General features: G+C 36.4%; 1 protein-coding gene across 1 annotated transcript in view; it reads left to right on the top strand.

The window, feature by feature from the left end:
- The window catches only part of LOC126298805 (glucose-6-phosphatase catalytic subunit 1), a 129,648-nt gene extending 115,631 nt beyond the window's left edge, over positions 1 to 14,017 (top strand). The window contains exons 5-7 of the mRNA XM_049990269.1: positions 3,555 to 3,828; positions 6,291 to 6,462; positions 13,276 to 14,017. Coding sequence (XP_049846226.1) covers positions 3,555 to 3,828; positions 6,291 to 6,462; positions 13,276 to 13,284 — 455 coding nt within the window. The 3' untranslated portion in view covers positions 13,285 to 14,017. The remainder of the gene's footprint in view (positions 1 to 3,554; positions 3,829 to 6,290; positions 6,463 to 13,275) is intronic.
- The last annotated feature ends 1,669 nt before the right edge of the window (positions 14,018 to 15,686 follow it).

The following is a 15,686-nucleotide window of genomic DNA, read 5'->3' as shown; positions in this document are numbered from 1 at the left end:
ACATGTTCTGTAATTGACTTCATTATCAAGAATCTAAGTTTAACCAGAATACTACTATCCTCAATTGGCACAAAAACAACATGTACATTGTTCTTTAAAGTTAACTTTCACTCAAAAAAGACCATATTAGGAACTGACAATTGTTTTGTGCCTGCCTGATTATTTAAAACGTTTAACAGAGAGCAAATTTAAAAACGTTTAACAGAGAGCAAATTTAAAAACGTTTAACAGAGAGCAAATTTAACTCTTTAAAGTAATCAGAAATATCCTCTGCTTGAAAACCACTTCAATTACCTTGACACGTTTCTAATCTCCGATCTTAACTTTCAATGTGCTATTAGCTAGTAAATTATGTGTCGTTGTTGAACTTAATATTATTCACATTGATATACACATGTGTAAGTGGAAGTTATATACCGATTGTATAAAATGAATAGTGGTGATGTCTTTATAGAAGATTCATTCCACAACATTATCTTATACTTTGCAAATGACCCATGAGACTGTAACTAATTAAACAACTTTGTTTGCATTGCTTGGTCACACACACTATCAGATTTATTTTACTGTGTTCAGATAAACTCAAATAACTTAAGTCCACTGAATGTTAATAAAAAAATAGTCATGAATAAATTTGTATGTTAAATCATAAAAAAAGGTCTTAGCCATGGAGTTGAATTAAAGCGTACACATTGCTTTAAGTTACTGCTCCAGGTTTTTTACAGTTTCCATAAGATGAGTGCAGGGATGTTCCTTTAAACTGGCTTAATGTAGTTTCTTCCCACATACTTGTTAAATCTGAGCTGTGCCTCATTGCCACATTGCTAATGACCTCAATGTCTAGGAGATGTTAAACCATAAACACCCCCTCGCCCCTCCCCTTTACTCATTAATATTCAGAGTGATGGGCCTTCAGTTAGTCTGGATTCAGATTTTTCTATTATTTCCCTTCACCACTTTTTGTCAGTTAGAAGTTCTGTCCCTCCTTTCTACTGCTCTTCAGTGTGTATACTTTTTCAGAGAATGTTATACATAAAGATATGAACTATATATATTTTTTTCCACTAACAGTCAACATATCAGCCATTAGATGATAAAGAGTATAAAGGTAATCCTGAAAAAGTTGCATATTTCAGTGTATGTTGTTAGGAAAGGCACATACATCCCGGGTAACTTTTAGTGATTTTTTTCTCAAAATAGCTTATAACACTTGCATTGCTTCAAATAAGCAAACATCAGTATAACTTTGTGGCAACATCTTGAATAAATCCAATTCTGAAATTTGGTAGTTACAACAAAACTGGATTGTACTCTTATGGTGCTATCACGCAATGACAGGACTCTCAAATAGTGACTAGAAAAAAAGCTTGCACCTTTTCATTAAGGAAACCAGTAACACAGAAAAATAATGGTCATCCATTGCTAGAGATATGCATGGATTCCAAATTTTATTAGCATCCACACATCCCTGATCCATATATTAAATTTTTGAAAACTACTTTAACCTATCAGTTTGCTAGGACTCTGAACATAAGCTTCGGTCTGGAATGAATAATTTTTGTCAGTTGAAGCCAGTACTCTGTTCTGAAACTTAATTGTGAATTAATGGCTGCATGTTTCTGAATGTCAGTTGAATCAAATTTAAATTTATTTTTATGAGACTAATGGTGGTAAAAATTATTTTTGTTGTTTAAATGAGATTGAAAGGATTTGATGAATTTTTGTGCTATGTGTTCTTCTTGTAGGAGATGGACCTCATAATTTACATTCTGTAAAATAAGAATGTAAGAGACTTAATATGAAAAAATTTTAATAAAATATAGTCTGCTACCATGCTGTGTCATTTCATAGTCACATTTGTGAATCACATATAATGTGAGTAAATAAAAATTGTTATAAAATTGGTACAGTTCTTTAATTTTTAACTTCATGATATTATTATTCTAGATCTCTGCAAATATGCTTGTGGATATCCATGTCCATGCAGGATTTTACTGACAATATAAGCATTACTTTGGATGTCTGCATTACGTCAGGCTTCTATTTATATTTATCATTTAAAAGTAACATTTTTATTGATTACCACTATTTAACTGCAACAAAAAAGTAGGAAACATTCTAGGCAACCTGTGTATAAAACTACTGATGAAAATATGGTATTGGAAAGTCCTTGGTGGGATATAAATAATTGAAAGAGTAAAGGTAACAACTCACTGTACAGTTGGGGCATTCACTCATCAACTGGCACATAAACAAAATTAAAAATTAGGCTGGAGCAGCCTAATAAGTTTCTTCTTAGAATCAGCATGTCTTTTACAACTGTGCATGTGCTGCTGAAATTTGATATGTACATGACAAAGCTTGTCTGGCTCATTATTGTAACTGTACCATTCTTACAAATGCTGACTTGATATGATTAGCAAACTGTACTAAGGTATGAAAATGATCATTTTAATAACATGACATAAACAAGAGATTGTGATCTGTAACTGGAATAAAAATATATAAAATTACCATGATTATATCCTCAGTTTTGTCCTCATTAGACTGCACCAAAAAGGTGGTGATATATATTCACACTACATATTACTTTATCCATAGGGATTCAGGATTCCAACGAAGTACAGCCTGGAACTCTGAACATGCTGCCAGCGAATCACAATGGAAAAACAGAAATTTGTGACTATAGCACCCTCACAGCATAGTAAGGACCCACATAGTCACTAAGTTTGGTTCACCTCCTACCCACAGTTAACACTTGACACTGGTGACCCTGCACCTGCTAAGGAGGACATGCAGCATTTTCAAGTTGGGGGCCCTTAACAATCTACCTTCTTTTTATGGGAGCAACCTCGTCATATGTGCTTAGTTTTTGGACAAGACCACAATAAGACCATATTTACACTGTGAATTCCAGCTATAGTCCTTTGCAATGTATGGTATGTAAAACTGTTATGGGTGAACTGTTGGACATAAAAGTTTTCATTACTTTAACAGTGGGTGGTTCTACATAAAAACTATTAAATTCTGTTTAGCTATTTTATTGGAGATATATATTGATGTTATTGTGAAAAAATATCAAAATTTTTATGTACTGATATTTTTCCATTTTCCATTAAATACGGGTGCATTAATGTGTGTGTGTTTTACAAATAACAGTTGGCGACATGGTAAATACTGTGCTACATGAATCAATATAAGTGTCCGTGCAGAAAAGGAGTCACAAATTACAGAACATAAGGCAGCTGCAGCATTCAAAAATGAATCGATAAAAGTGTTGTAATAATTACAAAATTTGAAAATTGGTGAAAGCCCAAAATGTGTTCATGCATGAAATGATATTATAGAGAAATCTGTCTGGTTTCTGTGTTTCTTCAAGTAATTAAAGTAAACAGATTCAATCTTTTGTAACTGTTGTCTAAGCAATTTTTCCTCTTGGTGTTGGTAACATACCTTTACTTGTGAAGTGGGGTAACATACTGAATGGTAGTGAACACAAGACATGTATTTTGGCTGTTAATTATTGTGTATGAAAGACAGTTATTTTGTTGCAGGTGTAGCTGTTAGCTGGCTGGTAAAAAAACTGAATTGGTGGAGGACAGCAGGCAGGCTTAAATTAACAATTGCTGCTGCTTGTCTTACGGCAGTTTCTGTTGCTTCTTATTGGCTACAGAAAATTGCAGGTGTAGACCCTCAATGGTCTGTTTATCTTGCTCTGAAGTGGTGCTTCCAAGAGGAAAATGTTAACATAACAACCACACCCCTATTTTCTCTTGTCAGAGTGGCTGGCACTACATTTGGGGTAGCTCTATCTGCACCAGTTTTTAGGTATGCTCATTATATGATGTAATTATGATTTAAGTTGTTGAGTACAGTGACTGATGTAAGCAGTCATTAATGAGAGAGATTTTATTGATGATGAAAGCAGTTTTGTGTTTCATTACGTTGTGCTATAATAGATTATCTGAAAAATAGTTAAGCACTAAGAAGACATGCTCAAATGTCAATGTAACTTCATAACTTTACACACCATCTGTGGGTATGTAAATGATATTGAGTTTCAATTCTCTGTGACAAGTAGAACAGCCACTAGAGTTCATTACTGTTGTCCATGTTTAGTGTTGCTGCAAGGCCTGGTAGGGTATATAAGAGACAGGAACAGCATTGGATGTTGAGTGGTTTCTGTGAAGGACAGGGATATGTCATGTATTTATATGAGGATTATTAGCACCTGACAATGTGTGAAAAGGATCGCCATTTATTCAGCTGGTCAAATTGTGTAATATCCTAATTTGTGGGGCATTCAGATATGACTGCATGAGAGCACGAGGACAGGCATACCCTTTGTCTAGGTTCTAACTGATCGTGTCTGTCCACCACAATGCTATAATGGAGGATCACCATATTGAGCACCAAGCACGCATCTACGCCTGCTATCCAAGCACAGGTAATGGACTTCCTGCAACATTCTGTCATCTGGCACCATTTTTCAGAGACTAAGAGCACCTGGACTGGGGCATTACCTTCGCATGTATAAGCTGTCGTTAACACAAAAACACAAACAGCTGCATTTGAATAGGTACTTTTACTGGAAAATGTGGATTGATGATGAATGGTGTCACATTGTGTTCAACGATGAATCACAGTTTTATGCTACTGTGCATGACTGTTAGCGAGTATTGCATTGACCTGGGGAGAGGCCCCAGTCTTCCAATGTTTCAGAGAGGCACAGTGATGTTATCCTGGGGGTCAGGGTGTTGGGAGCTGCCAATGACTTCGTCACGGCTTTTAGTTATTGAGGGATCTATTTATGACAGCATTATGATATGTCACAGACGTCCTGCATCTTCAGGTCCTAATTTTCGTGCTACAGTAGTGTGGTGTCATTTTTCAACAGGACAATGTTCATCCCCACCTGGCATGTGTGTCTATAAAATCCTTGTGTGATGTTGAAGTACTCCCATGACCAGGAAGATCCCCAGATCTGTACCCGATAGAACGTGTGGGACCATCTTGCCCATCAACTCTATCCCAGTGCTATTATCCAAGACAACAAGGATCATTTACAACAGTCATGGGTCAGCTTGCCTTAGTTGAGCATACAGTGGCTTTGCGACAGCCTTCCCAAACGGAATCAGTGTATTTATCCAAGCCAGGACAGTGCATAGTCATATTGATAAGTAGGCTAGTACTGCCAAATTCTTTCCAAACATGACTCAATTTTTTAGTCACTGAAATAACATTGCATACCTTCCCAACTCCTGAAGTTTCATTTTGTTTCCTTCCCTTCTGGGTGCTTCATTTTTTTTTTTAAAGGCTGTGTTTTCCAGGAAAACTAAATTACACAACAATGTTTATTAACACACTAATAGAATTTTAAAAAGCTGTGATCATTCATATTTGTTATTTTTTATCTCTGTTTTAAGAGCAGTTGGGTATTAAATAAATTGTGAAACTGTTTTAGTGGTTACAACTGATTGACTCGTGTAGCTACAATTCCAACACACAAAATTTTACAACATGTAACATTCTTTATGAAACGCTTCTCATAAGATTGTTTGCAACTCATGAATTTGTACTGCCTGAGAGTTTCTGCAATTTTTTCAACTTAAGTTTCCTTCTCTTCAGCTCCATAGTTTCCTCACAAACTACAAACGTATTGTAAGTTTTAGAAGAGCAGAAAGGGGTGATGGTTGTTGGCCAAGAATTAAATGATTAAAAGCTTTCTACTGGATTTTTGAATTGTTTAAATTATGTTTGGCAGTATCTTGTGAATGTTTATTACTGTCAAAGATGTCTAAATATCATATAGAGCTACCTTAGACCTCCAGTATTGGGTTTTTGTGCCATAACATGTGATCTTATCAAACAAAGATTAGGAACTGTGCATTGTAATCTGCTGTACATACATTTTCTTTGATTCACTATTTTTTTTAATGATGAAAGTTTTAATAAAATTGTCCAATGATAGAATATTTACAATAAAAAAGTCATGTGAAAATGATGTGAAGATTTTTTTCAACTTCAGCATCATTCAGTGTTGATGGCTTAGTAGCCGGAACTATGAATGTAGTCATGTATGTATTTTGGTCTTGTCAGCCTTCATTTTCTTGCTCAGAACAAAAGTTCAGCTATAAGAACTAAAATATCAGAGAAATGAAAAACTATATATAAATTTAATGTTACAGTATGTTACATTTCAAGTATCATTTGCTGTGAAACTTGTGTTGCATGAATTGTCAAAATTTTTTGTAATGTATCTTTACTACAGTTCAACTGTACTTTTGCAGATTAAGGAAGAGCCAAAGACCAGTGAAAGCATTTCTGGCATCATATGTTGCTGCTCTGTTGATTGCAGGTGCCTCTGAAACTGTTACAACATCTAATGTGTTTATATTTTACCCACTACAGTTTCTTCTGTTTACGCTTCAACCATGGTTGCTGTTTAAAATAATACCGGAGGTAATGTTTTTTGACATGTTTTCTCTTTATAACATCCCTTTGGATTTTTATTATTTCACTGTGACTTATGTATATGATGCTAGTTTACGAAATGATTTGCATTGAAACCTCCTAGGAGAATTAGAACTTGAACCTGAGACATTTGCCTTTCATGGACAAATGATGTACCAACTGAGCTATCCAATCGTGACCAATAACCCATCCTTACTGGTTCACTTCTGCCAGTATCTCTTCTCCTGCCTTCCAAACTTTATTTATGTTGCTCACAACCAAGGCCATAGCAACAAATCCAGATAACTGCTGGCAGAATAAATCAAGAATTTTATTTGGAATACTTTTATGATATCATACTTAGAAAATCTGTAAACTTCGAACTTTTGGTGAACCAGCACGTGATCCAGAGATATGTTGGATTATGTGTTGGTTCACCACCATTAATATGGAAAGGCAATTGACTAATTTGTTCTCTACTTTGGTTGTATGCAAGACCTGCACCTGATTATTTTGTGGACTGTCATTCCACAACTGAAATATGTATTGCACTTCTTGAATCATGTTGGCTTCCACCGACTTTGCCTTGTTCACACATTCTTGTAGCAGACTGTGCTCAAATATACTTCATTTGGATTTGTTTGCAGCCCTCTACAAACCATGCCTTGACAGTTGAATCTTTCAAGCATTACAGAACACTTTTTACAGATTGTTGCCATAGTTTACAACATTGCGAGCTGGCAAGTTAGTTAGTTTGTTAGTTAAAATCAAATAATGGAAAATCCAGGATTATGAAACGGGCAGATTGCTGCTCAAAATATAGTGGAGATCTTGAGTAGCAAACAGGCACAGCAAAAAGACTACTAAACACACAAGCTTTTTGACAGAAGGCCTTCTTCTGAAATAGACAACATACACACACACACACATTCACACAAATTTAACTCACATACATATGACTGCTGTCTCTGGCTGCTAAGGGCAGTGGGAATGTACGTATATTGTCTGTTTCAGAAAAGGCCTTCTGACCAAAAGCTTAGATGTTTAGTAGTCTCTCTGCTGTTCCTGTCTTTAGTTAGTAAATTCATTGGTTAGTATGTTTGTTTCATGTGCCATGGATCATTCTGCACGATAAATTGTAATGATGTGGAATGAGTCATTTTAAATTCACATTGCAAATTAATTTGTAAATATGGTCACATGCTGAACATTTATAAGATTTTTTAAATTTACAAATGTGGGTTAGTAATTCCTACCTACAACCATTTAGTTGTAACAATAATTGAAATTCTTCTATGGAATAGGAGGAGTTGTCAAGGAGAAACTTTTTCAATTTGTTTTCGAATTTTACTTTGCTGTCTGTGATTCGTATCAGTGGGCAACTGATCCAAAGTTTCAGTTGCAGCATTGTAACCACTTTTTGTGTTAAACACAACCTTAATGCATAGTAATAAATGTCATTTTTCCTTGTAGTTTTGTAATTATGTATCTCATTGTTCCTTTTGAACTATAGTGGATTATTTGCATCAGATTTCACGATGGAATAAATACACCGTGGAAAAGTAGTCACAATGCCCAACTCTATAAACAGATGTCTACAAGATGTTAGTGGTGAGCACCACATATTATTCTTACAGCTTGTTTCTGAGCAATGAAGACTTTGAAGACTTTCTTTCTTAAAGATGAGTTAACATGTTAGCAAAGCCAGCTCTTAATTAATTCCAAAGTAATTAACAGCTTTGTCAAAAGTATTGTTTGCGTAACTATATATGTTAATTTCAGTATTTAAACAAATAATTTGGCCTAACTCTTGTAGTAAAAGAAACTGTTAAAAAGAAGCAATTTTCCGATGTATTCAGTTAACTGAAGATGTTTGGTCCCGAGACAGTCAGTCCACGACAGAGTTTCAGACGAGAAACCTGTGTTGATTAGAACAACAACAGTGCTTCAACTTAACTGTGAAATAAGTGTTACACAATTAGGCCATGTGTTAAAACAATGACAGTGTCTGCTCCATGTGTACCTTTCTATTCTTCAAGAACTGTGAACTTTGTGGTTAGGTTTTTACTGCTTGTAGATGTTCAATAGTAAACTATTGTAGCAGTATGTGGAGGTTTGCCTGCAAGCTATTAATGAGGCTAATGGAAAGTTAAAACAATAGTGCACTGGCCATATATAACTGTGTATTAATTGGGGGGGGGGGGGGGGGGGGTAGTTGAGAACAGTGAAAGTGAACTACTGGGAAACGCAACTGTGTGCCTGTTGGCTACATTATTTAAAGTAGGCAGTGTTGTACTTCCACACCCCATTTTATCAGCCAGTATCACAACGCAGTACGATGACACCGAGGACAAAAAACGAGTAACTAAAGCAGGCGAACCGTCACAGTATGACTCGTCATTTATAGTCCTTCCATTTAGTTCAATAGTGATGTTATCTTCTTCTGTGGCTCATTGTTTGGTCTCTCATTTCACTTATTATGTCCATGTTTCTTTATTTTTTAATAACCTTTATTAATAATTTCCAGTAGTGGTTGTAGTGTGCAACTATTGCAGAATGTCTACTTGTTCTTGCCAACAGATACATTACCCTATTCCTTTCACAATATTCTTTAGTCCCTCTAGTGATCTGTGGTTTTCTTACATGTCTGTTAACTTATGCAGAAAGCTATTTTAAGATAATGGTATGAATTTATCATGCAGTAGATCAAATTTTATGTTGACATTTGTTTAGTTATAATTTTCATCCCAGGCCATCTCCTGGAAACTCTTCTTAAAGACATTTGTGCTGGACTCCATAATTATTCTAACTGATTTCCACTGAGAAGTATCCATACTGTAAGGCACTATGTCATTTATTGTAACCAACTGTGCGTCATGATCAGAGAGAGCATTTGTTACTGAGTAAACAGTTATTTTTTTGCTTTGAGATTCACCAAAGAAAACATTGTCATTTATGGGCCCTGCTGTCTTAATAAACCCCTTGTTGGAAAGTTAATTACTGAGATCAAATTGTAGGATTCAAATAAGATCTGTGCATCATTTTTCCTATCAGAATTCCTTAAAAAATCTAAAGGAAGCCATCAAAGACTGTTTGCTGCTGTCTGACAGCATAATAAGGAATCCAGTTTTCTTAGAAACAGTTCAGAATATCCCAGTGGGAAATTAAAAGTGAACTATTTTTCAGTATTAGTTAACAGGCTGTACAGTGAGGGCCGATACTGAATGGATTTATTAATATAAAAATTTGATTTTTATTTTTTTCACTTTATGTTCGTCAGTGTCTTCTGCCTGGCGGTAAGGTGCAGCGTCTCAGTCACGTTGCCCAGGACTGAATAGAACCACCCTGAAACCCACTTGTTTGAACCTTCAGCAGCTAAACTTACATGTTGCTGACAAGGTAATGCTACCGAACTACGCGTCTTATGATCTGACCGACCAATAGGGAGGCTTGGAGGTGGTCAAGTGGGGGTGGAACCATGTCCGGCTGCCGGGAACGGACATGCAGTTTGCTCTCATCTGCTGGCAGCTTCTAAACTGACCAGACGCCCTCCTAACCTGCTTTCTTGGGCGGCTGCCCATTCAGTCTTGGTGGCTTCTCCAGGCCTGCCTTTCTTTACGGCATTAAAACTTCACACAGGTTAAATTGTTTTATTCTTCACCTCAACGGGTGCCTACCCCTTTCCCCTCCTGGCCAATCCTGGCACATTAACAAGGCGCACACACCTCTGTGTGCTGATCACAAAAAAATTACTTGTCTCAATGTTTTTGAACTTGAATTCTGTCTTAACACTGGATGGTTTTAGGTAATGGGCAACTACTCATGGAGGTCCAGTGTGGGCTGTAATATCATGTGGCAGCGAGACTCCATAGATATGCTATTGCGTTAGTGGGGAACTAATTTACGCTGGAGGGGAAAAAAACTAGTTCCAATTTTGGCCTCCAGGTGCAAAGTGGTGCTGTACAAAGAATGATGGTATGACATCCAAGGTGTCATTTGACAAGCCATAATGTAAGTGGACAGTTTGGCTCTTGAGAATAGAGACCATGCACTGTTAGTGAAACTGTTCTATGTGAATGGCAGCAGTTACAGTGGTGCATTGAGTGGGGATTGGCGACTGAAAGGTCTGAGGAGAAGCTCAATATCATTCAATGGTTTAAAGATGATGATCATAAAATTTGATAGCAATGGCTGAGCTTGGTGTGGCACCCGCAAAATGGAGGTTGTCTATCCCAGTGGAAGTTATTGATGATATTACTGTTGCCATAACTGACCATACAGCATTTGCCCTGGGTTGTGCTAGTGCTTGTGGAGTCTCAGAAAAATTGCCCATACCATGGTCAACAATATGGAAAGTTTTGCATCCTATCTTACACTGGTATCCTTGCGAGATGCATATGGTGGAGCAGCTGAAAACTTATGATCCACAGCAATGTTCTGAATTTGCTTTTTGGTTTCTGGTACTGATCAAAGTTGATGACATGTGGCTGGGCAACAGTCTATGGAATGACAAGGCACATTTTACATTGCAAAGTGCAATGAATACACAGAACTGCTGCATTTGAGGTACTGTTAAAGTGCATGTTGTGCACAAAGAGCCATTGCACTCATCATATGTGGCTGTATGGTGTGGAGTCACAAGCACCTTTATTCTCTGTCCATCTCCTGTGGCGAGACTACATCTAGAGAGCCTGTCAGGTGTAATGTGACACGTGCACATTATCGATACCTCCTTCTATGGCATGTGATTCTTGCTTTGGAAGAGTGCACCTGTGTGGAAGCCACTGTTTTCATGCAAGATAGGGCAACACCTTATGTCGCTCACCCCGTGGAAGATCTGCTGAACGCAACCTGCCACAATGGTGTTTATTTCCAGAGGTTTTCCAGATGCATGGCCTGCAAGATCACCAACTCTAAATCCCTGTGGCTTTTGGCTTGGGGAATACCTAAAAGAATGCATTACCTGGGACACATTTGGTTTCTGCTTGATCTGAAGGCCAGTATACAGTAAAGTGTTGCTCAGATTCCACTGGAACTGCTGTGAACAACTGTTGACCACATAATTTTATGGGTGCAACTCACATCAATGTCTCTGGTGCTCATATTGAACAAATTGCGTAAGCAGCAGTTAATAATAAAATCAATGCAGGGCTATTCAAAAAGGAGAAACTGATTACAAACATTTAGTGCTCCAAAACTACAAAAGATAGAAACACAATACCAATGTTCCTGGAAAGATAAAAGTTCAGATTTTTGTGCATTCAATGTGAAAAACCACATATTACATGGCAAATATCAAAATGGTGGCTCATTTCCTGTCACGCGTGAAAGAGCTGGTATGTTGTTATCGAATTCACAGCTTCAACACTACGATGTCACAGACTTTCAAGAGTGTCAGGCATAGGGAGGATAAAAATGCCATCTTTTACGTAACCCCACAGATAAAAGCCATAAGGTGTGAGGTCTGGAGACCTGGGAGGTCACAAGTGATGAAGTTTTTCTTCTGCTCTTCCGTTTCCAATCCAACATACCGGAATGGCACAGGTAACATTGGATGTGCTTAGAGAAATTCTCTAAGCACAGTGTAGTATCACTACCAACGCCTCATGGCTTCCATGCCATGACACATTGCCACTGTTATCTGTGCCAGAGGTGGACATACTGGCTGTTAATAGGTGGGCATAATGTTCAGGCTGATCAGTGTATGCACTATGGTCATACAATTGGATAATTACATGAATGTTATCTACAGTTATCTTTGGTGCTTATAGTATATATAAGGACCCCCTGTAGGTGGACATTTACTAGGGTCAATGGATATCATTTCATTGGATTGTTCAGTTATAATAATCAGTAGTGCAGGTATTAGTGCCTCTGCCAAGAAGCTTTGTAGAATAATCAAGTATGTTTGAAAGGTTATTAAACAATTCACTTCTTTGGTCATGCAAGTGTGAATGGATTGAAGTCAGACAGAGAGAAATTTGTGAAGCAGCAAACAAGTTGAAAGTAGACACTTTTGATGAAAGAAAAGTTCTTTGATTTAAATATTTATAGAAATAATATCTCACAATTATGCTAAGCATACTCATCTTGGGATTTGAAGCTCTTTTTTTCCATGTTTGCTTTGACAAAACTTATGTTTTTGGATAGGGTCCACCTTATGCTAAACATATGTGATGAATATACAGAAACAATCTTTTCTGTTGTGTAAACTGTATATCTCAACATATCAGAGTGTTCTGACAATGGGACCATATGTATTGAGCCTTATTGATTCTCTTTGTACTGAAGAAAAAACAGTGCTTTTGCTGTCTCAGAATATTCATAGCACTACTTATATGTGCTTTAGGCACTGAAATGGTGGTAGATTATCCTCCTCAGAAATGTATTTGTTTGTTTTATTTCTTTAACCTGATCAGTTACTCAATATGTAGAATTATCACTTTTTCTAGTATATTAAGACAAAAAAAGTGCTTGAGTCATATGGAGTTGATTCATATGCTGCATCTACTGTCTTAAGTATTTTATTTCTTATTACAGCTGAAACTGACATTTTGTAGGTATGTTTCAATTATTAACAATATTTGAATTGAAGTACTGGTTCCGGAAGCCTGGGAGTGAGTTGAGTAAATAAATATTCCTCACAGTGGAGCAGCTTCAGTGAAACTCCTACAAAATGGATTTTGAAAGATAGAATTTAATAAAAAATATTCCTGATCAATTATGGATTTTAAAAAGTTTCCCGTATTTATTTCAATTTAATAACTTCATGAAAGTGTTTAGTAAATATTTGTAACTGTCATGTTTGTTCTCTTCTTCCAGGTGATGTGAATTTGAAGCTTTGGTTATTGTTGCTGTTGCTTATATGAAGTAACCTAATGTGTTGAAACAACTGAAAATCATTTGGATTGCTGAGATGCAGAAATACCATGAAGATTGTTAGAGACTGCTTCCCTATACGTATTTGTTTCCAAGACAAAGGCATATTAGTTTATGTCAGCATGTTGTATAAATGTGAGCCTCAGAATTCATTCAATTCTTGTATTTGCTGTTCATGTATTTATAGTGTATTGCATCTGTATAAATATAATATAGAATAATTTCAAGTTACATAATATTGGAAGTTGAAACATGCACTTATTGTATGCACTAAATCCACAGAGTGCAATCATCGCATAATTATGATCATTAATTTGTGAATGTTTTGCATTAGTTGTACATTTTTGGTAATATTGTTTCTGTTTGATTTTGCCATAAGGTGTGGTTGATCTGTGTGACTTAATGTGTGAAAAATATGTGCTACTTATCAGATGATAATGTGACTTTGGGGCAAAACTCGTGTCAAATTTTTGAGTTGAAATGTTTTACTCTGTGATGTAGTTGTCAGATCTTATAATTGTAAAGTCAAGGTTTAAAACTGTTTAATGTCTGTTGTTTCATCCTTCAGTGACTATTCTGCTGAGATTTTATCACTCATGATATCTTGCTACTTAACCTCAAATTTTCTGTGTAGAGTGACTTGATTGGAGACATGATATACAGTTTCAATACGATCAACCAAACAGATCACTGTTTCATTTGTCAACCTACTTTGTGTGTGTGTGTGTGTGTGTGTGTGTGTGTGTGTGTGTGTGTGTGTGTGTGTTTCTTTCCATTTTTTACCTGATATCTCCCCATGTGAAATTATAAACACTACTAAATGTAACCAATCATTTATTATAACTAAACACAGAACCCTATAGTAAATTCAGAATAAAAAATACAGTAATTAGGTTACTTTGTGTGGCTGATTGTATCTGTGTAGTGCATAAAGAGTCAAATGTAAATATGTAGCCTTTATTGCCAGTAATTTATTTATTTACTTCTTCCAGCACACATTGTGGTATAGACCAGAACCCTTGTCCCAAATATCTGTTTTACAGTAATTTTGCACTTGAACAGCTTTAGCTGTGTGCATGATCAGTATTCTTAGGATAAAATATTCAGGGTATTCAGAAATTTCCATTACAGACTTCTAGGACTTGTAGAGAGAATGAGTACCTAACATTTCGAATAAGAACCCATGTGTGGACATGTCATCCAGCCATCCTACAGAACATCAAAGTTATAGGCACCAGCACATGTAAATGTATGTATATACAGAATGATTCTGTGATGATGTTACAAACTTTATAGGATGACAGAGAAGAATAAATGTGTTGAGGTATTAGTCCCTGTATCAGAAAGAAATGAGTCGAAAGTTACAAGTGAAAACCGTTCTGACGCCTGTGACAGTGGAATACATATACTGGTACTGTTGTCAACATTGTAGGGTTGGCAACTTTCAGAGGTGGTATTATGGACTAAAACAGGAAAAAAGCCTTTAAACATCAGCCTTAAGAACTATGAGCACTCGTTCAATAGAGGAGATGTGTTTCACACTAGCTAAGATGAACAAGTGCTCATAGCTCCTAAGGTATGCATTTAGAGCCCATGTTTACTGGACATTTTTTTCTTTCTTTTGGTCCATACTACCACCTCTGAAAGTTGCCTATCCTACAATCTTAACAGCAACAGTACCAGTACATGTATTCCACTGTCAGACGTAGCAGAATGGTTTTTGCTTATGATTTTTTATTTGTTTGTTTCCAGTACTGGCACCGTGACCTCAAACTGATACATTTATCTTTCTCTGTCATCCTAGAAAGTTTCTAACATCATCATGGAATCATCATGTATATACATACATTTTCAGGCACTGGCACCTATAATTTTGATGCTCTGTAGCATCATTAGATGATGTTTCTGGACACAAGCTCCTGTTCAGGATATCATGTACTCACTCTCCTCTACAAGTCTTAGAGGTTTGTACTAGGAATTTCAGAACACCCATTATAATGGGAAATAGTTCAAAACCCAAGTATAAATTCTAACTAAAGATCCTAATCAGCCACAGCAAACTACACATGCTACTACATAGTTAACAAGTGCATATGCACAAGTCAATTAAGTACACTGAAATTTGCTGCTACCCCCATATGCTAAAAGTCTACAATAATAATCCGAGTGTACACTTCGTCCATTCAGGTGGTATTTTACACAAAGCATCATCTACAAAACACACAAAAAACTCATCACATCATATTGGTTTAGAGGTGCAAGTGTACCACTACTACCACTGAACAAATATTGATAATGAACTGAACTAGTATGCACAGATGTACTGGGTACTGTCTGCTGTAGTGGTGTCTCAT

The sequence above is a fragment of the Schistocerca gregaria genome, chromosome X (genome assembly GCF_023897955.1).
Source record: "Schistocerca gregaria isolate iqSchGreg1 chromosome X, iqSchGreg1.2, whole genome shotgun sequence".
Classification (NCBI taxonomy): Eukaryota; Metazoa; Arthropoda; class Insecta; order Orthoptera; family Acrididae; genus Schistocerca; species Schistocerca gregaria.
This window is presented reverse-complemented; position numbering and strand designations above follow the sequence as displayed.